The 27,010-nt window shown below is 39.7% G+C and overlaps 2 protein-coding genes and 1 long non-coding RNA gene across 14 annotated transcripts; 1 reads left to right on the top strand and 2 right to left on the bottom strand.

Moving 5' to 3' along the window:
- Positions 1-267: 267 nt before the first annotated feature.
- nfe2l1b (nfe2 like bZIP transcription factor 1b) lies at positions 268-11,912 on the bottom strand. Of its 9 annotated transcripts, XM_073917670.1 has the most exons (7): positions 11,603-11,912; positions 11,231-11,523; positions 10,095-10,925; positions 6,374-6,601; positions 6,118-6,207; positions 5,872-6,030; positions 268-4,257 (listed from the first exon to the last, which is right to left on the bottom strand). In XM_073917670.1, the coding sequence occupies exons 3-7, from the start codon at positions 10,644-10,646 to the stop codon at positions 2,893-2,895; spliced, it is 2,394 nt and encodes a 797-aa protein (XP_073773771.1). In that variant the 5' UTR covers positions 10,647-10,925; positions 11,231-11,523; positions 11,603-11,912; the 3' UTR covers positions 268-2,892.
- On the top strand, positions 8,979-26,531 carry si:ch211-194k22.8. 4 transcript variants are annotated; one of them, XM_073918554.1, is made up of 7 exons: positions 18,369-18,742; positions 18,867-18,962; positions 21,731-21,768; positions 21,862-21,967; positions 22,050-22,306; positions 25,601-25,787; positions 25,879-26,531. In XM_073918554.1, the coding sequence occupies exons 4-7, from the start codon at positions 21,907-21,909 to the stop codon at positions 26,058-26,060; spliced, it is 687 nt and encodes a 228-aa protein (XP_073774655.1). In that variant the 5' UTR covers positions 18,369-18,742; positions 18,867-18,962; positions 21,731-21,768; positions 21,862-21,906; the 3' UTR covers positions 26,061-26,531. The 4 variants fall into 4 exon arrangements, with proteins under 4 accessions (XP_073774656.1, XP_073774655.1, XP_021336028.2 ...); XM_021480353.3 differs by having other exon boundaries at positions 21,703-21,768; XM_073918556.1 differs by having other exon boundaries at positions 18,867-21,268.
- LOC141376819 (uncharacterized) lies at positions 15,096-18,612 on the bottom strand. The gene is made up of 3 exons (XR_012388048.1): positions 17,859-18,612; positions 17,243-17,305; positions 15,096-16,558 (listed from the first exon to the last, which is right to left on the bottom strand). It is a non-coding gene; the product is annotated as an uncharacterized lncRNA (long non-coding RNA).
- Positions 26,532-27,010: the final 479 nt, after the last annotated feature.

Raw genomic sequence — 27,010 nt, 5'->3', positions numbered from 1 at the left:
AACTAGCATTGTGAGCTAACAAAATCATACGGTTAGTTTTGATTTCATGGGGACTTTAAGTTTACTAATTAACCTTGCACACTGAAACTAATATAAACATTCTCCATTCTCTTCTCCAGCAATCAAAAGAAAAAAAAAAGTTCACATTAACTATTAAGAGTACATTACTATGAAATACAAACATTTTTATTTTGAATTGGTTTTATTTAGCCATTCATTTATAATCACAAAATCCTCAGACTTTCTTTTAAATAACAGAAAAGCAAGGAAATGAAAGAAAAGTTTATTATAATTAATAAAAGAACAATTCCAGATTGCCAGCAAATCTCTCAACATAAATCATATAGGAATACTCTGAACAGGCAAATTCAAAGAAGGTGCAAAGTAGCCTGGCTAAACCAAGCAGTTAGGACAAGAGACGTACAGAACACAAAAATATTTACAAACCCAACAAGACGAACAAAAAAAACAACAGTGCTTCATGGCAAGTAGTTATGACATTATAACAGGGATTCGAACGTTCATCTAAGTGAATGAATCACTCGTCTTTTTCTTTAGCTCTACCCCATCTACGCTAAGTATTTGTAACCAGTAACATAAAGATTGTCTCTTTATCCATTTCGGAGACACAATTCTTAAATAAAAATGACCTTTTCTTGCATATTTATTCATGTCGCACCAAATTGGACACTGACTGCGTCACGTGGTACTATATGAAGAGTGTAAATGGAAACGACAGAGACCGACAGAGGAGGATGAAGATTAACATTATGTAAATCAGACATTCACTTCAGCGTTACAGTTTTTTTTTCTACCCATTCATTGATATGTCAGTGTATAAGGTCAGCTATATCCTTAGGCTGCAGTAAAGCACGATCCAGTTGGTTATTGGCACAAGCTAACTTGCTTTAATTTGCCAGGAAACCATTCGTGGCTTCACGCAATTAGCAACGAAGGTACTTTTTTTTTTTCTTTTTTCGAAGAGTAGTGTATTCAGTAAAATAAAAATAATCTGGTTCACGTCACAACAAAGCTAAGACGTTGACCAAGATAATGAGAATTTTTATTTAAGGGTGTGTTCACACTTAGCTTGTTTGGTTCGTTTCTGAATTCTGGAGCAATTGCTCTGCTAGCATAGTTAATTTGAGTAAGAGTGAACACTGCAGTCCGAACCGAACAAAAATAGACTGAGACCAGTTAAAAGATAAGTCCACCTCCATACAAACTCTGGCATATGGTTTGTCTGAAATATCAACATAAAAAAAAATCAACATGGATAAAAATCTCAATAAACCAAAGACAGGATATTAAATCACAAGATGTGACGACAAAAAAACGTGGATATTCAAGCATATCTTGCTTTTCTCATAGATGTTGCCCTGTTTAACACGGGTGATAAAAATCCAGCAGATCTTTTTTTTTTTGTGTACGACAGAAATTCCTGGTGATGTTGACGTTGCAAATGCCTATCCATGTTTTATAAACTCTTCACGAGCTCCTGCTTACAGCACTGAATGAGGTTTTGAGTTTTTTTCTTTAGATTCAGGCTTTTGAATATTGACAGTGTGAACGCGATTACAACCAGGACCAAATTTGGTCCCGGCTAAACAAACCAAACTACAAGTGTGAACACACCCTGAATATAAGCTGTGTCTTTTAATATTTGTATATTTATACGGTGAGCATTTTTTCTAATTGTTTTTTACAGCACCTGCAACCGCAACCAAAACATTTTGCAATGTTCCTTCATTTAAAACGGAAAAAAGCCATCGGCGCAAGGTGCAACGGCACGTTTAGACCCGCAACAAAGGCTAAACTCCAACTTCAAAAGCAAATGACTCAGTTTGTTCCGGTTAATCCTATATACCAAGACACATTATTCAAACTGCACTGGTGCCACTCAGGAGTCCATGTCTGATGGCTTATTAAAAAGTTTATGCACAATGGGAGAGTAACATTAAAAGCTGGGAGCAGGGCCTGAGAGACCCTTTTCCCCAGCAGAAGAGGGAAAAAAGCTTACTACAGTGTTGATTTACAGTGCTGAAAGGGTACTGAAGCTGATTTATTAATAATGCAGTGTGTATCCATCCTCAGTCTGTACTTCCAATGCTTTTGCTCAAGCTAAATTCAATCTCGTTTTTTTGCACCGCCCAAGTTCCTTGGCAAATTGTATTGACCCTCCAGAGAAATTTCAGGTGAGGTGAAATTGCGGTCCAGTAAGAGTAACGAACAGATTTAGTTCTTTTTTTCCAAGTGAAATTGTGACTTAAGATCCACAGAATGACCTAGATGATTGAGTATGGTGACAAGAGAATTGCACAACACAACCTTTGGTTAGTATTGGCATGCCTGTGGTTTCTTTTGGCTTCACTTCTAGCATTCAGTAGACTCCTTCTCTACCAGTGGTTCGTTCTCACCCACCAATGAAATCCCAGGGTATGTACTCACACACACACAGCATGGGTTAATGCTGAAAATGTAACAATTTTTGCATCCTCATTTTCAACGTCATCTTAATGATGTACTGTCATCAACTAGAAATTTTGGGAGCATTACCGAACAGTTCTTTCAATTAAGAACGTTTTGTTGGCGTCCTCCTTGACTTCCCATATCTTTCCAGTTCTTTCAGTTAGCATCTGAAAGTATGCCATCCTTCTGTAAATCAGTAAGAAGTCTTTAATACATAAAGCACGTCTGCTTTAATGCCGCTTTGAGGAGAAAACTTTGGAACCGAAAAGGAACAAAGAAAACCCAATGCAGGAAGAGTAATCAATGATGCAATTTACCTCTCCTCGCTACAATCGCTTCAAAGAAAAAGGCTTCCTTCGCCTTTCAAAATACTTTTATGGAAAGTGCCTTTGCGAAAACTAAAAGGGCAGCAGTTCGAGCTCCTCACTTCTTTTTGTCCTTCTGCTTTTTGTCAGGCTTGTTGCTTTGTTCTGTGCTCATGTTACGAGGCATGAGGACAACGCCGTCCGGCCCGAACTGTAGACTGTACTCGTTGGCCGAGTAGGGTCGGCCTTCTTCGTTGCGCAGTTGTGCGAACAATTCCTGGGAAAGACTCTGAACCTTCTGCTTTGTCTGTCTGATGCATTTCATGTACTCGATCTTCTCCTTCAGTAGTTGAGACTTCTCACGTTGCAGGTCTTGCACTCCTTGCTCAAGGTTCAGGATAGTATCTAGCTTGCGTTTACGGCAGTTCTGTGCCGCCATCTTGTTCTTTCCACGGCGGCGGATGTCCCGTATGAGGGAAAGCTGGTCCTCATTGAGATGGTGCTTGGCTAGAAGCTCGTTGAACTCCTCAACAGGGAGGTTGATGATTATTTCATTAGAGAATGGGATGTCCATGGCCCTTGCCCTACGCTCATCGCGGCTCGACTGCCTGTCAATGCAGTCTTGTGGGGGCTGGAGTTTCGTCTGCTGCATTTGCTTGTCTCTGCCTTTCTTGCTGCTGGATGTGGACAGCTGAGAACGCTCTGAGAAGGACGATGCCAGCGGTAGATTGTAGGTGTGATTGTGATTGACGCTTTCCAACTGTGGTACGCCATGAAATTGAGAAGGGTCTTGGTAGCTCATGCGGCATAGTTTGCTATACTCTGGCTGGTATCCTCCGACGGCTCCTTCCTCCGTTTCTGCTGTGGCTGCTTCAGAATCGGTGCTGTAGCCCACGGCTCCTTCTTCAGAAAATGTAGCAGAGGTGGATGAAGATGATGCAGCTGATGAGCAGGACGTCTCCGAGTTGCTGGGAGATGCTGGACTATGGCTGGAATCCAAAGAAAGACCTGAGTCTGAATCAAGCTCATCCTCGAGCTGAGAAGCCTGGGCTTGGCTGAAACCCTCTTCCATCGCAAGGTCTAGCAAGCTAATTTCATCAAGCATCGACTCTTCCAGCAGGCTAGAGAATGGATCTGGCAGCACCGGAGTAGTGGTTACGTTGGTTGTACTGTTTAGAGGTGGTGGGAAAAAGATTCCTGTCAAGTTAGTTGCTCCAAATGTTGAATTGATGTTGGAGGAGTTGCTGGAAGAGAGCCTGACTAAGGTAGGCTGCTGTCCGCCCAACTCTGGGTTAAAGAGTGTGGGAAAGTCCTGGCCACAGCTGGGAAGTAATGCCTGCTGGAGACTAACATCCTGGTTAATGAGAGTGGATCGTGGGAGCCCAAAATTTCCTACTGTTGCTGATTCTGTAGTGCTGGCATTGTTGTTATTGGGGTCATTATTTATGGTGGCATTTACTGCCGTATTGTTCACCTCCATGTCCTAAAAAAGACATAATGAAAGTTAGACAATGTTTCATGGTGTGATACTTAATTGCTGTCCTACATATTAATTTGACTAGAAATATTAACCTTAATTTAACCAGGTAAGTCAATTGAGAACCAGTTCTCATTAACAATGACGACCTGGACAAGAGGCAACATAAAAAGCAGATACAATACGAGATTAAATACATAATTGCATTTCAGATAACAATGTCTTGAATACACCTCTTTCATACAAATCATGAAAAAGTCACTGCTTATTATAATCTGAAAAACCTTTACCAGTGAGAGAGGAGAGCTGCTGTCACTTCAAGCTACAAGGTACAAATACAGTATAATGATGCATTCAGTTTTCACCTAACTATTTATGTTCACTAAAGTCTGTGTACATGAACCTGCCACACAATAGATGTTTTGTCAATAGCCCCTTTCACACAGTGATACCGGTAAATATCCGGAAAATTTCTGGAACGACTTTACCGGTATATTCAAAAAAGCACTGTTCACACAGGCGAGGACGTTACGGAATTTTTCCGGAAAAGAGCATTCACACATCCATCGCAAAATGCCGTTAAATTCTGACACCATTAACCAGAAATGACCTCTAAACGGCTGCGCTTGTGTTTGTAAACTTTTTAATACATTACAAACTCTTCGGATGGATCAGTATTGAGTACAACTCCAATGAAAACATAGAGAAACACTTTCGCATGTCGAGATGTTCATGATATGTGTGTGTGTGCTGGCGCTATGGGCGCTCACGGGCACACGCAAAGCTTGATGGTAAACAAACAACGGATTATCATAAACATTTTATTGATAATTATTTACACAGTTAGCATTAAGAAGGAACATAGAAACATTATCTGACTAACATCTAGCAGCTAAATGTTGGAAAAATATTCAAAGGCTTTTATTCTCATAAACTGTGTGCACGTGAATGCGTCTGACTGTTCTGATTGGCTAAACTAGACGTCTCTTGTCAGCACGTTCTAGACGTGGACGCGCTCTTTCCGGCAATCTTCCCTCTGCATTCACACAGCGCCGCATTCCGGCAAATTACCGATAATGTTACAACTTCTCTTTCCGGAAAATAGCCAGAACGAATTTACCGGTATTTTCAAAAAAGGCCTGTTCACACATACAACCTTTACGGAAAATTGCCGGTAATTTTCCGGAAAGGTCTGTATGTGTCAAAGGGGAAAATGTTGTGAGTAATTGAACATTCAAATGCAATAAGCTGCAAAAAAAGAACTGAAATCAGGATTGCATGCTGTCTGAGAAAGGTGCTTTTTGTCTGTACACTTCAGGTGATAGGCCAAATAATATAGCAAAATCACTAACAATAGAAATTTTAGATATTGAAGCAGTGATATATATTTCCATACACCCAGCCATAATGTGAAGTAAGACCAACGTAAAAAATTACGGTGTAATGTACTATTACGTTTGACTGACAGGATATACCATAAGTCAATGAAGTGAAAAAGGTATGCTTTTAAACTGATTCTTAAACTTCATATCTTGAGAATCTCATTATAATCATTGTAACCTGACCTATAAATTCAGAAAGTCTTCAAATTCATCACTAGAATGCAAAGAATGAACAAACCTGCAGTTCCATTATGGACATAATGTCCTGCCACTGCTGCTCCAGATCTAGTGGTGTATCGGTCTGCGACAGTGTGGGTTGTAGAGGAATCCCTTGTGACGTTGAAGGCGTTTCTTCAGTTGTAGCTCTCAGCTGTGAGGTGGGAGCAGTGGCCTGGAACTAAAAAAAGACAATGCAAAATGACAATCAAATAATAATAAAAAAACTGTTTTAATGTGCCACATAACAACATTTAATCAACTCTACCTCTGGCTCTTCTCCAAATGGAAAAGTTGCCTCCAGAAGCCTCAGACATTCCTGCAGGGATAATGAAGTCTGAGCACCGAGACTGGTAAGCTAGAAAATAAGACAAGAAAAGTCCATGTAATTACAGGCTTGACAGGAACTCATATACGTCTACAGCTTACCAGCCTTTTAGGAAAACAATCTAAAAGCAATTTTAACCAAAACCTTGCTATGCTCCTCACACCTTCCTGTAAGCCTATCACATTACAGCACATACCTCCTCAGGTATGCTCTCTCCTGTCTCTCTATCAACATGAGTTAGGCTATGCACTGCTCGGAGATTAAGTCCATTTCTCCAGCTTTCCTCTCTTCCACCTGCCTCTTCGTTCTCTTCATTAGGTTTATCAGCCTCACTGTCCTTCTGCCGACTGCTATAGTTAAATACTTCTCGGCCAGCAACAAGGTCAATATCCTGTCTCCAAAGAATGTCTATGAGGTCAATGTCCTAGAAATATATTCATCAGAGGGAGGATCATTAAAGGGCTAAGATTACAAAACATCATTAGATAATTACATCCAATGAGGGACTTGATGCAGAAACATTAGCTATTATTTCTGGAATTGTCCCTAGTATAAATGTATACATTACAAATGTATTTTTCTTTTCTCCCTCACTCTATCTATATATACGGTATACATACATATATACAAATCAAGGCCCAAATGATATGCTTTTATGGTGTGAAAACATATATTATTATAGATTTTAAAATATAATATACTTTAATATGTAACGTAACAGGTTTAGTGTAGTTTTGTGTAGTGTGTAAATTGCAATATGATACAAGTTGGTATCGCTGCAGCCCGGAGAATCCCTCCAAGTGGGAGGGATTACACCGCAAGTAGGTTGGGTGACCTTGCAAGTAAAGGTTGATTTATACTTCTGCGTCAAGCGCAAGTGTATGCTACGGCGCAGCCTACGCGTTGACGCATAGCCGTCGCTGATGTGCACCTCTCAAAAAATGTAACTACACGTCGCAACGGCGCGTAGCGCAAGCTCTGTGATTGGTCAGCTTGGTAGCACTGACGAGTCTGGGCGGGACCGAGAGCCGCGTGAGCCCAATGGAGCGATTGTTTACAAGTGTGGAGTCCCATATAGGAGCTCCGGATGGAAAGTTTTGTTTTGTGTTGACCTCATAGTTAAAGTTGTTGCATGTTCGCCGGTTCCTGGCTCAAAATGAGCGAGTTTGAGGCACTTGTACATTCAGGAAGCGTTCAGAAAAAACAAAACAGCAGCGAAGGAGCTCGACACAGAGGAACATAAACACTTCACTGCCAACTAGCGTTTTGGAAGTGTTAATGCAGACCAACAGAGACCGCGTGCAGAAGTATAAATGCACAGCTAAGCGCGTTGCATGCGCCGTGGGTTACGCCGATCACTTGACGCAGAAGTATAAACCAGGCGTAAGAGGGACTTAAACCACAAGTAGGTTGGGTTTAGGTGGTGCAGATACAGTATTAATAAAACACATCAGGTTGCTGTGAGGTTGGGTTTAGGGTTGGGGTAGGTGAAGAGACATTCATAAAGCACAATATTGAACTCAGTGTCATGTAATAGACATTAAAGGTGCAGTAGGTGATTGTATTCAGAAACATTTTTTGTTGTGCTGGTTGAAACTCTCTTTACAGTCCAATAGTAATGATTACAGTAAATGATCAAAATGTGTTTATATGTATTTTTATATTCTGGGTAAAGGATAAAACTCCGCTCGCAGATGCCCAGTCGGAGCCGGAGGAGCCGGAGGACAGCCGAGCTCGGACCGATTACTGTAAAGCCAGGCGCGGGTATAATTCGCTCTTAAAGCGGCCGCACGGTCACGAGACGGACCGGGAGAAATCAAATGCTGAATTGAAATTTTTAAAAAACTGAATCAATACTGGAGTTACTTTAGCACACTGGAGGAAGGACGACACCATGGCTGAAGTATTACTGTTAGACAGGTAATTCTGTTTTAAAACTATTTTATGTTAGATTGTGTTTTGTTATGAATGACTTATATGCACAGACGTGTTGTTCAGCCACTAAATCTCCCGGTGAAAGATTGATGTGATTATTTTCAGTTTTATAAGGTTCTTTGACAGCATCTATAATGTAGATTTATATTTAGTTTAACAACAAAACACCAGTAAATAGCTTAACCTGCTTTATTGAGCTGAAGCTGCTTTTATATTCACATTGGGTCATTTTTGAACAACGATAGCCTTCCTATACTGTTTACCATGCTACTCTGAATATTAGCTCTGAAATAGCATGTAACGTTAAGTGTGGCTAAGTAATAAATGTAATTCCTGCTCAGCGCTGGCACTAACTAACTGGCGAATGACATGAACTAGTGGGTTGTCTGTCGCCTGTTGTGACCCGGTGCACGCGCTTGCGATTTCAGGGGGTGTGGCTTTGAATCACAGTCCCTCCCCGCCGTCCAAAAATAATATGCTAAGCGGTTAGCTTTTTGGCAGATCACCTACTGCACCTTTAAATAAATAAAAACTCCAGGTTTGCACAGCCCACTTAAAGCTCAATCCCACATACTTGGAGCTGGCTCTGACCTATGAGTATACCCTTCTCATATGATGTGCCTTATTTGGATGTAGGCATGGGACAATAACAAGTTTTAAAGGTTTATTGTGGTTTGGAAAAGTCAAGATTTTAACACCCCTAAAATGTTCTGTTATATCAGGGCAGGAGTGGGCAAACTCAATCCTGGAGGGCCGGTGTCCTGCACAGTTTAGCTATTAACACTAATCAAACACACCTGTACAAGCTAATCAGTGTCTTCAAGATCACTAGAAATCTATAAGCAGGTGTAATTGATTAGAGTTGTAGCTAAACCGAGCACGACACCGGTCCTCCAGGACCGAGTTTGCCCACCCCTGTGTTATACGATTCCCAAAATATGCAAGGCAGGAGTGCACAAACTTCCAGTAAAGTTTAGTTCCAACCCCAATCAGACACACCCGGACTAGCTAATCAAGCTCTAATCAGACTTTTTTAGATACATCCATGCAAGTGTGTTGAGGCAAGTTGGAGATAAAATCTACAGGACACCGGCCCTCCAGGAATGAGTTTGGACAGGTTGGACAAGTTTTTTTTGTGTGTTTTAAAACAATCTGTGTTTTTAAAACTAATTAAGTGGTCAGAAGTCAATCATTTATTTTAACTATTTAGCCTGACATATTTACTGCTCCAAAATGTTATAAATGTTTCTTTAAAAAAAGTGTTCAATGTTTTTTTTTTTTTTTTATTAATCAATTGACCTTTTTTACCCAGACATTTTAAAAGAACTTATTTAAGAGCAGTAATCACAATACCATGATACCATGGTATTCTTATCCAAGGTATCTTCCCATCAGAAACTTAAACCAGCCCATGCCTATTTGGATGGCACAATATGAACTTTAAGCTGCAGTGTAATTGTGGTTATCTTAAATAAATGGGATTATATCACATAACTATAATAAGATGTTTAATCAATAATCGCAAAAGGTCTACAAAAAGGTCTAAAAAAAGAGAAAACTTCTTTCTCAACAAAATGAAACACTACATATCCTGTGAGATCCTGACAACCATATGAGTAGACATCCTCTATCTAAAAGGCAAATCATCAGTAAATACAACAACTAATCTATACATACGTCATTAAAAAAAGCTGTGATTTTGCCAAAAAAATTACCATTTCCAAGCTTAAAAACCTTAAGATTAGCACAACTATCTAGCTTTCAGAGCTCTATCAATGAGACCACACCCTGTCCAGCCACTATTGAAGGACTCAAACATACAAGCAGTTCACAAACATTGCTTTTAATAGCCACTATTCAATGGCCTTAATCTAATATCGAGAGATAATAGCATAACGCTGTTCTCCCTTTGAAGAAATCAAATACGTTCCAACGTCAATCTAATTACAGCAGGCTAAGCTAAAAACACACAGCTACTGTACCTCTTTGGAGAGGTCGTCGCTGCTCTCTCTCTCCCCTTGCTCCTGGCTGTCCTCAGGGGCCACGGCTCCCAGGCTGTCCTCTCCACTGAGGCTGTAAGTGGTCTCAGAAGTACCGCCAGCCCCTCTCATGGCCGAGGCTTCGGAGTTGTTCACGTCCTCCAGGCTGCCCCCATTGTCCAGGGCAATGCTGGGGCCGGACTGACTGGTTGCCGAAACCACAGTCTCAGGGTCACGATGCACCAGCCAGGCACTCAGCTCCGTGCTAGGCACACGCAGATGATCCAGCGAACGCACCTGGTTCAATAGCCGACGAGTGGCAAAAAAATGGTCCAGATCCACACTTTTAGGATGGATGCCATAGCCGTCCAGGGTGTTGCGGAGATTGTGGAACTGCGTCTGGGTGTAGGCCGAGCTGGGGCCCAGGATGATCTCACGGAGCGGGGGGAGCTGATTGTTTAAGTAAGTGTCCAAGTCCACTCGTACCCCAATCAGACTCAGGAGGATAGTGAACTGAATAAGACCCTCTGTGAAGTACTTTTTCAAGTAAAGCATTTCTTTGCAAAGGAACAAAAAAGAAAACTCAAAAAGCAACTAAAAAGCAAAAAAAAGAAAAACAAATCACGCAAACAAACGTCAAACCAAATTAGGTTACGTTTAACCTTGTATATAATAAAAAATCAAAAGCAGACACAACATAAAATGATGCTCGCTTTGTTCCACAGTCATGTGCTTTTAATTAAATACTACTAAAGTTGAATCCACTTTTGTTTTTGATTAACGCTTTTGCGCCCCAAATAATATCCAGGTTATATCTGCAAGCATGAGTTTTTCCTGCAAACATAGAGAAGAGAAACAATAGTCAAAATGCCATTATATTGGCATGAATAACAGCTGATTATGATTGCAATGAAAGATTGATATAAATTAAAGAAACATTAAAGTTTACAACTTGCAGCATGACTTATCATGCTATACAAATCAAGTTTTATTATAATATCAATAACAGAGTAATATCAATCTATATGTCACAGACCATTTTTGTTTTATATGTTATAAAACATTAATACATTATGACCTCCCACTAAATACACCCACCTCATAATCACACCCACATCCATCCACCCATCCCTGTATACCTCAAAAAACGTGATATCCTTAAAGGAATCCCGCATGTTCGCCGTCAATAACAGCAGATCGGTGACTGAACTCCGTCGTTTATTGTCTATTTTCACCACATCCTTCTAAAACCTCGTCTAAAGACAATTTATTTGTCCAGGCGCTGTGAAGTATTGACCTCTCACACTTCCGCTATCGGAGCCCAGCAGCCCGTTAGCAACAAGTGGCGCAACAGCCTCTGATTGGCTGAGATGGCTGTCACTCATTTTCTCGCCGCGCTGCAGCCAATAATGAGGCGGGGCCTGACCGGGTTCTGCCGGGGACACTGAATTACTAATAACAACTTTTATTAAATACCCATTTCTGTTTATCGGTCAAACCTAGCCACTTACAACAATTCCTGTAGCTCAAGCAACGTTGTCACGTGCATTTGCTGCAGACACACCAACACACACTCCCACATTCGCAAATACGAAAGCTATAGCTAACTTAGCCAGCTAGCGTAGCATCAAAATAGTCGTTTTTTCATACTTACTCAGAATGAGTTTACTGACAAATGACTCCGAATACATCCATATGCATTCACAACCACTGTCATTAGTCACTTCCAGCTAACCATGCACTTATCCCCTCAGATATCTGTATGGTTGTCACTCCCCTCTCGCTTTGAATGGCCCACCATGACTTGCAGAATTTCCTCTTGCCGACAACTTGGCCGAAACTGAGGCGCTGAAACACGCTGCCACTGCGCAGGCGTAGAATATTCTAGCGAACATACGGCATGAGATCATTCATCAGAATTCCCCGTTGTATTCACAGCCCATAAATAATACGATACATTTTTAATTAAAACAATTAGATTTATATTTAAGATTTATATTAGATTTATATTTAAGAACTTGCGTCATTTGTTTTTTACTATTGTTTTTAGTTTTACATGTATTGTGGCACCCTTACCAAAAACACAAAACTATTGACTATAGCCTACCTAAAACGCAGCATTAGGAAAAGTAATGGCACACACATAGTATACGTGTATTATTTTTTTAAAATTAAAAGTCATGTCATGTACGTCATTGTCTGCCGGTTATCCAGGGCCAGGTCGCGGGGGCAGCAGTCACAGCAGGGAAGGGAATCCCGGACTTCCCAGACACTTTCTTCAGCACTTCAAGGGGGATCCCAAGGTGTTTCCAGACAAGCAGAAACGCAGTCCCTCCAATGTCCAGGGTCATCCCCTGGGTCTCCCTCTGATGGGACAAACCACCTCAACTAGCATCTCTTGATGTGGAAGAGCAGCAGCTCACCTCACCCAAGAGCTCCTCAACTTGTCTTAAAGGCTGTACCACTATGCGAAGAAAACTCATTTCAGCTGCTTGTAGGTGCAATCTTGTACTTTTTTCATGACCCAAAGCTTATGACCAGGTTAGAGAAGCCATAGATTGAAGAGTAGCCTATATTTCGAGCTGTCCCTTCACAACAACAGACCAGTACATCAACCGCATTAGTGCTGCTGCTGCACTGATTCTCCTGTCAATCTCACTTTCCATCCTTCAACAACTTGTGAACATAATCCCAAGTTACTTGAACTCCTCCACCTGGGGTACAGACACTCTTCCAAGCAGGAGATGGCAGGCCAATTTTTTTCAGTTGAGCACTCTGGCTTTGGCAATGTCACAAACCATCCCAGTGCATGCTGAATTTCCAGGTTTGATGGAGCCAACAGGACAGCATCAACTTCAAATAGCAGAGATGAAAACCTGTGGTCCCCAAATCATCCAGGGGTAGCACATCTTGTCAAATTCAAATGTTTATTAGAATAAACTACCGGTCGAATAAACACAAAAAGTTCATATGACATTTGAAGCTGACAAGATATGTGTTCTACATCCTTATCTAAAGCGGTAGACATTTGAAGCTGACAAGATTCAATTCAATTTGTTTATTGTCATGTGCACAGTAAGGAAACACGTTTCCCTGTACAATGAGATGCTCTATACTGTTTTTATTTTTATAGATTAAACATGACAGACTGAGCAACCAGTAGCACATTCTGAGGGTGTACAGATCGTCAGAACAATGCAAACCAAACTCCTGCTTCGGTCATATAGAGGCAAGACAGCCCTTAACAGAATGTCTTGTACACTATAAAGTCAACAAAGCAACTGTGAAATAGACAGGTGAACTTTCACAAACCCTCGAGCACCCTAGAGAGCTGGTCCAGTGTTCCACGGCCAAGATGAAAACCACATTGCTCTATACTTTCCAGTATCCTTGCATCCTCTTGGATGCTGAGAAGTGTAGTCCCACTGTAGTTGGGTGCACAGCACTGTTCCCGACCTCCACATGATGTGGTAGAGGTAGTGCAAGGCTGCTGGGGTGGATAAGACTATCCCTGAGTACCTCAGTCTCTGGATGGGGTGGGGTTGTCTTAGTTGACAACTATTAAACATCGCTTAAAAAAGTAATGCATCAAATAGACTAGCTGTCAAGCATTTTATATGAATTTTTATATGAACTTAAATTGAAATCCTTTACTCTAGTATATTAAAATAATATAAATTTTCTGTATATAACGAAATTAAGATTAATGGTGCTGGAAAACAAACAGTGTGCGACTCATATTGATGAGCAAGAGGGGTACATTTTTTGGTAGTTTGGTAATGCATGCTTCAGTGAAACAAATTTATGAATGTATTTAAATTACATCTTATTTATTAATAAAATGTATACATTTTCAGTGTTTTCAGGGATATTTAGTGAGTATTTTAGAGGTTACTGAAGGTCAAACTATGCAAATTATTTGTTTAATTGTTCTTTTTTAACACTACATGCAGATGTAAACACCAATTTTACAAGAAAAGTGTTATGTGAATACTTAAGATGTTTGTCGGTGCACTATATCTGCCAGTTTCAGACTGTTGAGTGATACTTTCACTAGCTTTGATTGGCACAATTATGCATTCACAATGAAATAAACAATTATAAAGTGGGTTAAATGTTTATTTATATTATAAATTTTTAATTATTAATATTTAAGATAGAGATCAGAGATCAGAGAAAGCTATTCCCTACCATTAAAGTAAGTAAGAAATACACTTCTTGTGTTATGCCACAGCCATATCACCCTGCAGCCCAAGACCGGTTACTCACTGAAGCTAAGCAGGGCTGAGCCTGGTCAGTACCTGGATGGGAGACCACATGGGAAAACTAGGTTGCTGTTGGAATTGGTGTTAGAGAGGCCAGCAGGGGGCGCTCGACCTGTGGTCTGTGGTCCTAATGCCCCAGTAAAGTGAAGGGGACACTACACTGTCAGTGGGCGCTGTCTTTTGGATGCGACGTGAAACTGAGGTTCTGAATCTCTGTGGTCATTAAAAATTCCATGGCACTTCTCGTAAAGAGCAGGGGTGTAACCCGCAATCGGCCCATATGATCATGGCCGCCCAATCATCCCCATCCACTGAATAGGCTCTATCACTGTCTCTCCACTCCCCCAATAGCTGGTGTGTGGTGAGTGCACTGGCGCTGTTGTCCGTCGCATCATCCAAGTGGATTCTGCACATTGGTGGTGGTGTGAGGAGACCCCCCTCATAACTGTGAAGTGCTTTGGATGTATGGCCATACACAATAAATACACATTACATAACATTTTGTTTTTAAGTCCTTCAGGGGGGATCAAGCGTTAATTAGGGGGTCAAACCACAAACCACCTATAATTCGCACCTTGACACAGTAGTTCTTTAGTACAATATAGCTATGAACAACAAGTGAAGTCATATTGCACAACATATACAGTTATGTGTGTAGCAAATCTGCATGTAAATGACCAATGATTAAGTTACTGCACATAAACCTGAGTATGTTCATATGAAAGGAAATGGCAATTGTGGTTTGTGACATATGCCAATTTTATTCCACTTAATAAATACAGCAACCAGGTGAACATACTGACAGAAAATGTACTGCAGACAGAAAGAAGACTGTAACGGAAAATGAACCTGTAGTAGAGCTAGTTCAATGATGTGACTGTAAAAGTTATTATTTTAACACTGACTTTCGTGTTCATGCATTAGTCCATTTGTATGTTTGAAGTCTGAAAAGCAAATTGAAAATATCTACTCAATTTTTATCTTTGAAATTAGTTTGATCTAAGTTTGGCTACAAAATAAAAAAAATATCTACAATTTTTTTTGTTGTAAATGTAAACATTTCTACAGATGTTCTGTGAAAATACAAAAAACACAATTTTATTTTCTGTAAACAAATACAACTAAACTAATACAAATGGGAATTTAAACAAAAAACTCTAAAAACTGATGTTATTGTTCAAAGTAAATATTAAGTTGTTATTTTAAAATAAAAACTTTTCATGTGTACACATTTTATATATTATTTCAGTTTAAGATTGATGTGTGAATATACTGTGTAACGTAACGTAGTCCTGTGATTCAAGCAGAATTTTCAGCAGCCATTACATGGTGCTTCAGGAATCATTATATGCTAATGTCTCGCTCAAAACAAATATCTGACTATTATTATTGTCGAACTGTTTGTTGTCATGATTATTATTTATTAAAAATGTATGCCATGACAAACTTCCTGAAAATTTTGTGACTTACCGCCACTAGATGGCGCTCAATAAACGTGTTTGACAGGCCAGAGGTCACTTGTGCATTGAGTTCAATACTGTAACTATCCACTGATAACATTCCGTCATTCTTTCTTAAAACCTGTTAAAATCTGGTAAATAAAGGTAAAATACGCTTAAGTTTTACAACAATGATTTAGCATTTGTCAAAAGTCCTTCAGCTTTTCATTTTCATACGGTTGTGTAGCAAACAGAATCTGTAGATTTTCAACAAATATGGTTTCATTTAATTTCCATCAAATCAGGAAATAGAATCTAGATGGTGAATATGGAATAGTAAATGATTATATAAACGCTAAACTAAAAAGCTTTAGCCTTACATAACTAAAGTTTTTCTTGTCCTGAAAGAACTCGGCACGCTATAAATGTGAAAAATTAAGAATAATAGCCATATTAGAGCACTGCGTCACTGCAGTTTTTCTTGCCAGTCAAAGTGAATATGTAAGTATGTCTGAACTCTCAAATTATGAACTCTGCCTTATAATAAAAAGAAACTGTTGTTCAGAAACATAGTGCAGAAAAGCAGAAAGTATAGCAATTGATTACTGAAGAAACATGTTGGAAATGTCATTGGGAGGCAGTAAACATTTGCTGCCATTCAAGTTGTGAAGTTCCCCTTTGATTATCACTGGATCAGTCCAATAACATTTCAATGAATGTCTTTGTTCTAGGAAACACCATCCTTGGAAATCAGCCTATGTGACTGCAGTTGACATAAATAGCGTTACTGTTTTCTCCATACCCATATCAATCAATGTATGCTAACGTTCTTCTTTAAAACACATTGTATAATTCCTATGAGAATCTTGGTTTCTTATGTTTGGAAATTACAGTAAAATCACTAATTGAATGGAAAAGTGTAATGTATATTAAAAATGCAGGACTGAAATAAGTCTTAAATTTTAAGTCTTAAGTTTTAAATAATGAAAAAACTGCCACCAACAGTAAATTAGGTAAAAAAAATTTTAAATTAATAAAAAACAGTCCCTCAAAGGCAATGTTGTTTCACATGTCCAAGACTGTGATAAAAGGTTAAAAAAATCCAGTTCACAATTACTTTCCATATTGAAAATACGTCATTTTGTGTGTGTTAAAATCCTGAAAATCAGTTAAAATCCTGAATTTCTAAACAATTTAGTAGTTTTGATAAAGACTGAGGTTGAATGCATTTATGCAAAAGAAGAGGATGTTTTCATCCTTAACACAACAAGACTTTCAGACTTTATTAACCTTTTTTCTTTTCTTTTCTTTCTTTCTCAGTTTGAATTTGAGCAGATTGTCTTGATGTCAACATGCCATTTCATCAGCTGATTATTTACTGTAAGGAGCTTATTTGTCCAATAAAGTGGCCCTTAAGTGTTTGGCGTAACAAACGTGAAAACCATACCTTAAAAAACACCATATTGTCTGGCCAGAATACCCAGCTCTCTGCTTCCTGTCCTGAATTCAGCTTAACACAGACATGCAGGGTTTACTTTGATTTGATGTAATAACTAACAATGATACCGATGAGAGTAAAGAAAGGAAGTAGTCAATTTCCACAATAATTGATCATGTAACCATGACAAGCCATTCACCCTGCTGAAAAAAACAGTTTAAACCAGCCTAGGCTAGTTGGCTGGCTTTAGCTAGTGAACCAGCCTGTGTTTTAGAGGTGTTTAGGCCATGTCCAGGCTGGTTTCCAACCATTTTCAGCCTGGTCTTAGCTGGCCTGTCAAAAAAAAAAAAAAGACAATTTAAAACAAGCTTAAGCAGCCTGGTTCAAGTTGTACATGGCTGATTTTAGCTGGTCATCTCCCAGCCTGACCAGCTAAGACCAAAAACCAGCCTGGAAATGACCAAAACCTTTTTATGCAAGCCTAGGCTGGTTTAAGCATTTTTTTCAGCAGGGCAATTTCTTAAAATATTGGCTGTAATGAATTTAAACATATTTATAGTAACTATTTTTTGGGGAAAATCTTATACTCATTTGGTGTGCTGAAACCAAAAAAGTAGCTCCTTACCTTATTTATTTCTCTTACACATTATTTGCTGACGCCTCAGGAAACCATTATTAAAAATGCATGACGAATCTAACTTACTCAAATGACAGATTAATACTCGGTAAACATGTAAATACGGCTTTCATTGGAAATACTCCTATGTTTTTGAGCTCGTTCGCATCGTTTTACACGTCGAAGAGAAGCTTGAGTTTAAGAGTGTCACTTGTAAATATTTACCATAGTAACTATAGTGTCCGCTGAAGCAGTCTACGTTACTATAATTAATGCAGTTGCTGTTACTACAATTACATTGTGGTAACTTGTGGCTATTTGGCACCAGTGCGATTAAAAATAAATAAAGATTTGAATAAATTCAATATGAAAATGAGCTTCTTGAACTGTTTAAAAGATAATCTATATTGATTTATTACGAGTTGTTACCACAGTAACTATGGTATATTAGCGGAAACTCGGGTTACCATGGTAAAATTTTTTGCAAGGGATTTCCTGTTGTTGTGAGGATCTGCCGTTAGATTGAATGTAGACGGGACTCAAGCTCGTGCCACGTTACGCTACGGTGCGTTAGCCTCAAATGTGTTCCCTGTCATTTCTCGGTAAAGTGCTGTCCTTCCATGGATCCTCTCAAGTATTTGAGCTGAAGTAGAATAATCGCGGGCAACATAGTTGTCGGTATCTTTAGTAGACGTGTAGCTTGTAAATCTCAGGAAGAGGAATAGTGTTTAGTCTAATTCAGCGCAACTGCATTATGCAGAGTGGAGCCTCTTTTTCTCGCTCGCAAATAAAATAATGGGAGAGAAATGAGAAGGAAAACAAAAGCGCAGCGAATTCTTGACTACGAAAATGAAGAGGACGAAGAAGAGGAACAAAAACCGGACTGCTACAGTGTAAGATGATCGATGGAAATGTGTTTTGGATGTTTAATGTCTCATTGTTTGTTTGTAACTGTTAATGGCATATGTTTGATCCCAAAATAATAATTTGTATCATGTCAACCCGACTGTCAAACAGAACGGTGCACAGAAAAGAAGGAAAATGTATCTCTCCAAAGAGAAAGCAGAAGAAAATAGCTCATCCGAAGCCGGGCTTCAGAAGTTGGACGTGAAGGTTTGGGCTTTTCTTCGTTATCACTGTTTGATCGATGTTTTTGATGCGCTTTGGACGCGCAGACGGACTGCAAAACCTTTCTGTTTTGATCTTTACAATTGTTCCGCGTCGCTTATTAATATCATTTAATTAAACGATTTCTTTCGAAATGTACAGTTGTTGGTTTTCTACTGCACTTTTCGCATTGTAAAGCGGTTGTCTCAACGCTTTTCTATCCTGCAGCAGTGGTGTGAGGCAGGGCAGGCGGCCATGCCTGGCCGCAAATAGAGAACAATGGGGTAAAGCATGGTACAATACACCATTTGATCTAAACCTCATCAGGCGTTCTGCACACATCAATCCCCCGCACATTTCCGACCGAGTACAAGCTCACCAGCGAATTGAAAGTTTTGAAATGTGAAACTTCAGAAAGTTTGAAAGCATTTCTTCTTTTCAAATTAATTTGACGTTATAAAAGTGCACCATGGTACTTTCCTCAATGGAAAACACCAGTATGCAAAACATCATCATTTGTTTTCAAGTTTAAAAGCATTGCTTTTTGGCAGCAGCCTACCAGAATAAGATGATTTTTCTTCTAAACTTCTATGCCTTTGCTGGGGCTTGAGTGCTTTTTCGTGTAGTTAGGCTTGGATATAGGCTAAGCTGCATTCATTTGTACTCTTTATTTCAACAGGTAGGTCGACAGTGTTATTGTAGTAACAGATTTTGATATTTCAGTGGAAACTACTTTGGATGGTAAAAACAATGTATGAATAACAATGTTAACCTTTCCATTAAGAAGATTCCATTAATTTTTTTTCTTGAGTAGAACCTTTTTTAATCTAAAATCATGGCATTTGGTGATTAATGAAATACAGGCCCATGGCTATAGAATCTTTAAGAGTAAAAGGAAACATATACAGGCAAAACAAATCTATCAGAAATGGCTTCAGATGAGGTCTTATAAAGAAAAATGACCAATTAGTGGAAAAAAAACTTAACATGATGAACATCATTATTACCTTTAATACAAAGCGTTGGCAAACAGCCCTAAGCATCCTAACAACATTTAGGAGAACAAGCTTCTGGTTGTATAATAATGTATGAGTGGAGACAAACCCCGTATTCTGTATGAGCTGGCTGTGTTTGTAAACAACAGAGAGGGAGGAAGCATGTGTTGTCAATCAAAATTGTAGGTACTTGTGCTTATTCTGAACATTGTTATCTGTATCAAAATACCAACTCGAGTGTGAGTTTGCTCCCCCATATACGTCATTATGCAACAGGATGCTTGTGGTTAACACTGATGTGAATGTGCTCAGTTCTGTTTGCAGAGAGTGTGAATCAAAGATAATAATTTGGTAAATAATGTTAGATTTCTTGCATAGACCCATTATTTAGCTACAGGAAGCATTGGTATTATTATATATATACACAATTTATTGATTTTTTTTGTACCAGAAGTTAGAAAAACAAGGACCATAATTTTATCCTTGTATATCCTAAAGATAAAAATTTTAAATGGCCTGAGATTAATTAACAGAAAATTAATACTTTTTTTTTTTTTGGTGAACAAGGCCCTATCTCTTTAAAGACTGAGCCACATCAAGCTAATAGTTGTCTGTTGGGCTGTCTGTCAGGTCAGTTCAAGTTTAGCTTTATTGATATTCCGCTACATTTGTGGACATAGAGTGGATGAAACATCACCTCTCACAGTAGATGAATAAAAAAATCATAAATATGAACAAAACACTGAACATAAGAGCTATTTTATTCCTATACACAACATACTGGAGTGGTAATCGAACTGTACATTTACTGTAAATACTTAACTCTACACATAACCGAAGGCTAAACGAGTACCTTTAACTAAGATAGAACAATATTGTGCAATAAACTGTCTAAATGAGGTAATTAAGGTTGAAGAGGACAAGTAGTGCAACATGATTGTGTGGTACATTAACAAGTGACTAAGTAGTTTGTTTGGTGTGTTCCACACGTCGCCTTACGTCAGGTTAACTTTGGATCAAGTTGGCCCAGTTCAGCATGTAGAATAGGCATTGGCTATCACTTTGATTGGTTATTCAGTAACGAATCAGAGCGCAATAAATAAAACTGAAGTGACGAAACCAAGCAAAAGTCAAGAGGAAACACAAAGTAGCTGACTTATTTTTACTACATTTCTCAGGTATTTGCAAACGATATGGATTATTAGATTATCAGACATATTTGAGATCTGTGATAATGGTATGAAACGCTGCTTTGTGTGTGTCCCATTTTCCAGTTTCCCTACGTGGAACAAGGAAATCGATTACCACCACCTGCGAGTATGCAGACACATCCTCTTTTGGTTCAGTTGGCTGTCGTCTGTTTGGTGTGTTCTTGTGCATCTTTTTGGTCCCGACAAAACTAAATGCGGCTGACGCATGGCGACAAAACAGTTGGCTTTCGTTGGTGCTAGTTTTTTGGCATTGGCTTGGTGTGTCCCGGCCTTTTAGCACTTTAAAACATAACTGCACGGCTGCTTTTCTAAAAAATTGTTAGTAATTAGGCATTTCATGTGTTTTTCCCCCCAACAAAAAAAGATTGTTAACATCAATCCCAGTGGTTAAAAAGTGAGAGACAACATCAACACTTTGACTTTCAAGACCTGTTACATGCTTTAAAATGCCGTCAGAATTAAGAACCAAAATAAGCTGTAAAACCTATCAATTACAACTGGCTTTGTACAAAATATTAGGACTCTTTCTTGTCATGACAGGTTAATGAGCTGGATTGTTCTTCCGCAGACCTCTACACTGACAGTCCTCCTACTTCTGAGACAGAGGTATGATGAAAGTGACTTGTAATGGGTATTTAAGACATTTGCTTCTTGAAATGGTGGATAGACATGAGGTTGTGCGTTTTTCTTTGATGGCAGGAGGCTCATTATTTACAGTCCTATTCCAAGAAGGAGCTTATTGCGATGGTCTTATGTATGCAGAGAGAAATGGAAGACATGAAGGAACAACTTAGGTGCCTTACAGGTTAATATTGTTTGTTTTTGTTACTTGTTTTGTTGTATTGAACTGCACGAATCCAATCTTCACATTCCACTTCTTCCTACAGCATGTGGAAAGCTAGCAAGAAACTTGGAGACGCTGATTGAGAAGACCCAGGTGTGGTCAAATGGGAACAACGGGATCTCTCCTGGGACCCCTGTTTCTCAAGGCACAACACAAGCACCTGGCGAGCCAGAGGCTGTGATAGCAGATGTGGGGTCTCTTCCAGCTGTTGTCAATGGGCAATGGCTGAATCAGGGTCCTGGACCACAGAAACCTCATGAGGCCACTCAGAATGCACACAGAGATGGACTCTACACAGAGGTAGACTATAAGAGTTTTGGCCTGTTTATATTAAGTATGATAATTGTAATAGGATTTTTAAAAAGCAGTACAGAATTGAAAAGAATAACAGTTTCTAGTTGATAAACAATTTAAACATTCGGCCAATTAGAGTCCATCCTTATTTACCTGTGTAAATCAATATATTAATTATATTTAGTCGGGTAACTTTTTAATGACCTAGATTCGTTTATACCTTACGTGTTTATAAGATAAATTTAAATGGGAACATTAAAGGGGGTCTATTATGAAAAAATAACTTTCAGAAGGTGTTTAAACGGTTGTGTGGCAGTCTCTAATGGTAAAAATGAATCAATTCTATTTGTTATAATCAGACTTTATCAAAACAGTCTACAGAAACACTTTGTTTGACATTCTCCCTTTATACATGTCATTGGAGGGGGAACGCCCTGCCCACTAGTGACAATCTCTACCTTATTAGCATAGACAGCCTTGAGTGAGAAGCAGCTGTTTTGAATCTATGGCAATGCTGAAGCATAGACATTTTAACTCTGCCCTCTTTACAAAATCTCATTTGGATTTAAATTGACAATCTCCAAAATGTCACAATTTGGTTTAAAGCCTAAAGGGGGCACTTTCAAAGAGCTCTTAAACATTATTTGTTGAGTATTTTGATCTAAAAATTCAAATACACACACTCTATGGCAGGGGTGTCTAAATTCAGTCCTGGAAGGCCGGTGTCCTGGAGAGTGTAGCTCCAGCCTTATGCCACATTCAGACAAAAGCCTGATTTATACTTCTGCGTCAAGTGACTGGCGTAACCCACGGCGCATGCAACGCGTGTAGCTGTGCATTTATACTTCTGCGCGCTGTCTCTGTCGGTCTGAACCGGCGGACGTGCAACAACTTTAACTATGAGGTAAACACAAAACAAAACTTTCCATCCGGGGCTCCTTCACGGGACTTCACACTTGTAAACAATCGCTCGCGCCATTCGCGCGGCTCTCGGTCCCGCCCAGACTCGTCAGCGCTACCAAGCCGACCAATCACAGAGCTTACGCTACGCGTCGTTGTGACATGTAGTTACATTTTTTGATAGGTGCACGTCAGTGACGGCGACGGCCACGGCGAAGGGCTGTGCGTCAGCGCCGTAGCATACGCCGGCGTTTGACGCAGAAGTATAAATCAGCCTTTACAGCCACTTTGGAGCTGCCTGTCACTCTGGGTGGCGACCTGCTTCAAACGCAGTGAGTGTAGGTATATAGCTGAGCTGAGAGGGATCACGTGAGCTCTACTGGTGTTCCTATCGGCTTTCACTCAAGAAAGTCGCAAGAAACTTTCAAGAAAGTTAAAGGGTTTTTAACTGTCTTGTTGCTAGATATGCCCACCTGGTGGCCAACGGTCGCTTGCGTAGACGTAGGTCACCGGAAATCGATCACTCTTCCTTGAAATGAACGGCCGCTTTTAGTGTGAATGAGGCTTTTTATCAAACACACGTGAACCAGCTAATCAAGCTTTACTAGATATACTAGAAACTTTCTGGCAGGTGTGTTGGAGCTAAATTCAGCAGGACACTGGCCCTCCAAGTTTGGACACCCCTGCTCTAGGGATATTAGAGTCTTATTTTACACCTTTTATAAAGGGGCATAAGAGGTCCATTTTAAGAAGAAAAATGTACTTCTCATTATTTATGAAGTTCATTAAATGTGTTTTCATTATGCTAGGGTATTTAGAGCAAAAGAAAATTAAATTATAGTAAAGGGTAACTGAAATGATGGAAATTAATCAAATAAAATTTAAACATTATCGTTGCTAATAGTCTAATGGTTAAGTGCGTCGACACGCAACACTGAGGTCCTCACTGTAACCTGCATTCAGTTCTCGGCTTGAGGTCCTTTGCCTATCCTTTCCTCTCCCTTTGCACTCTTGTCTCCACTCCACTGTTCTATCCATTATTATAGGTGAAAACCCAGAAAACATTTTTTTTCTAACAATTGAGCTTATGGTCATTCCACCCTGAGCGAACCCAATCTCAGAAACTAAGAGGGGTTGGGCATGGTTAGTACTTGGATTGAAAAATCGCCTTGGAATACCAGGTGCCGTAAGCTCTTGGTTTGGCAGTGCTGTGGCGCAGTGGGTAGCTCACAGCAAAAAGGTCACTGGTTCGAGCCTCGGCTGGGTCAGTTGGCATTTCTCTGTGGAGTTTGCATGTTCTGCTCATGTTTGCGTGGGTTTCCTCCGGGTGCTCCGGTTTTACTCCACAAGTCCAAAGACATGCGGTACAGGTGAATTGGGTAAGCTAAAATGTCTGTAGTGTATCTGTAAGTGGGTGTATGGGTGTTTCCCAGTGATGGGTTACAGCTGGAAGGGCATCTGATGCGTAAAACATTCGGAATAAATTGGCGGTTTATTCCGCTGTGGTGACCCCTGATTAATAAAAAGACTAAGCCGAAAAGAAAATGAATGAATAAATAAATATAACAATTGAACAAAACTCGAAATATCTCTGCGTCTTGAGCGAAATACTAGTTCCTTATCCTGAAACTTGAAGTCCATGAGCGGTTTTAAGCCTTCTGCACCCCCATGATGACAGAAGAGTGGAGGATTCTGCTGCGATTTTTCTAAATCTTTCACCATTGCTTCCAGGACATTCAGGCATTTAGATGCTGAAGTGGTGAAAGTGTTGGCTTTATCCAGTTGGCTTCCCGCTGCCATAAGCTCCTCCACATCGCATTTTTTTTTCATTGCCCGTTACTGCATTTTTAATTTCTGTCAGGTTGTTTTCTAAAGTCTTAACAGATCATAATACTTTAATGGTTTTTCAATACCGTCCAGTTTATTTCCAAGCTCAGTTATCAATGTTTTAATTCCGCTAACTTGTCTGATGTATCCACCATGACAGCCAGGTCAAGATCGGCCTGAGATTTCTGTTTTTCCGCACCTGTTCTACGATCTCTAGTAAAAATGTCACACTGTTTTAAAGCAAGATGTTTGAGCATACTCAGATTGTCAATTACGATCAGAGTTGGTAAAGTTAACAAGGGTATTATACATTTTTTGTATGCGGGTTGTCAGAGTGAATCAATCAACCAGCCATCCTCGCCAGAGCCACGCGACCTCTCCAAACAGAGAAAAGAAATGGGGAGAAACAATAAATTTTGAATCATTTACTGCTCCTGTGTTATTATTTATGCATAATAGTATTTAAACTTGTGGTTATTAAGTATTATATTATGTGTTATCGTTTAGGGCTATGCTTTATTATGTATACGTGTATGTTACAATATATTTTTGTTTGTTTTAAATCTCCCACAGTTTATTACTCCCGAACTTCTGGAGAGGTGTAACACAGGAACCACTGCCCAAAAACTGACCAACGACCTGCTCCGTGGACTTTACGAGAGAGAATGCCTTGCTTCCCACTCCATATCTGGCGTGGTGTACAATAAAAGGGGCCAACCCAAACCTGCCCTCCCCACCGAAGAGGTCCAGGCAATCCTGAGTATGATTCTTTTCAATCACAGTTGAACGTTCATATAATACTAACACTTACAATCTATAATCACTAATGTCCTGAAATAACTCCCATACAGGAACAGTTCAGTATTTCTTCCCTGGCAAAACTGATGCCGAGATCAAGGGCTACATCCGACAGAAACTACAAAACGAAGCCAAGAGGTTAAGGAAGAAACCATCGCTCTCGGGCCAATACGATTCTAGAGATCTCAATCTACCAAGCCCCAGGTCTCACTTAGATATGACTGACCGCAATTAATATGTACGGTTAGTGGATATCATGTATGTGTTCTCCATTAAAATAGCCTTATTCGATGTTACTCGGCCATTAAAAAAGTCCTGGACTCTAATGAAATTGATGTGCATTGACAATACTCTTCAAAGAAAGCCACAGTGAGTCGTTGGGGCGCTGACGGTTGTGGCGACACTGATGTGAAAATGCAAATGAGCAATTCCAGATAAGTTGGCCTCTGGCTGCAACGAGCACATTCGACGCTTAGATATCGAGTTGTTTAGATATTAATGTGTCTCTGATGTGAACGTCTGTTTTTTTGTTTTGTTTTTTAAAAACACTTTGTATTTAACAGATGTAGGACGTAAAAGTGTGCGAGGAGAATTCTAGAGCGTGACCATTGTATTTTCAATGTATTTCTTATTTGAAGATGTTCTTTGGTCTATACGACAGCAGCTTTATGTTTGTAGTTTTTGGTTATTAAATGCTGAAAACACAGCTGTTGGTATTAGATGTTTTGTTTTGTTGGATATGTGTATGTGTGACACTTTGAAATGGACGTGGGAGAGTCGGTAGGTGTATTATGGTGTTCAATGGCTCCTCAACGAGGACCACAGAGAACAATACGAGCCGCATGTGGAGAGCTGGTGAGATGGAGAGAATCAATGACTGAGTGACAACAGCAGGGGTGCTGGGCCAGTTGTCTTGGCAACCTCAGTCTTGTGGGCCACAGCAGTCTGGGTCGCACCCTGGCCATCGCCTCCGAGCATCTGCCGGCTGCAGGGATGACTGGGATTTATTTTTTTTGACAAATGAAAGCCGGGAAAGCTTTTAGGGCTCAGTTTGATGCACAATTGACAATTCTTCTTCTTTGTTTCATCATCATGGCTATGATGTTTCGCTAAAATGTTTGATAAACGCTCAGACATTTTGTGTTTTTAATTCCGTTGTCGACTGGGCAGAAAACAAAGTGTTTT

Source organism: Danio rerio, chromosome 12 (assembly GCF_049306965.1).
Source record: "Danio rerio strain Tuebingen ecotype United States chromosome 12, GRCz12tu, whole genome shotgun sequence".
Taxonomy (NCBI): Eukaryota; Metazoa; Chordata; class Actinopteri; order Cypriniformes; family Danionidae; genus Danio; species Danio rerio.
The sequence above is the reverse complement of the archived record's forward strand: the minus strand, read 5'-3'. Positions and strand labels throughout refer to the sequence as shown.

What these genes read in the sequence shown, in the direction of transcription:
- nfe2l1b (XM_068224600.2), bottom strand. Translation starts at nt 10,646, where the DNA reads ATGCTTTACTTGAAAAAGTACTTCACAGAGGGTCTTATTCAGTTCACT. An exon ending in CATTTGGAGAAGAGCCAGAG is followed by an intron (nt 6,031 to 6,117) that starts GTAGAGTTGATT and finishes GTCTTTTTTTAG; the next exon opens with TTCCAGGCCACTGCTCCCAC. An exon ending in TGTCCATAATGGAACTGCAG is followed by an intron (nt 4,258 to 5,871) that starts GTTTGTTCATTC and finishes TGTCTTTTTTAG; the next exon opens with GACATGGAGGTGAACAATAC.
- si:ch211-194k22.8 (XM_021480353.3), top strand. Translation starts at nt 18,656, where the DNA reads ATGAGAAGGAAAACAAAAGCGCAGCGAATTCTTGACTACGAAAATGAA. An exon ending in CTCCTACTTCTGAGACAGAG is followed by an intron (nt 21,769 to 21,861) that starts GTATGATGAAAG and finishes CTTTGATGGCAG; the next exon opens with GAGGCTCATTATTTACAGTC. An exon ending in ACAACTTAGGTGCCTTACAG is followed by an intron (nt 21,968 to 22,049) that starts GTTAATATTGTT and finishes TTCTTCCTACAG; the next exon opens with CATGTGGAAAGCTAGCAAGA.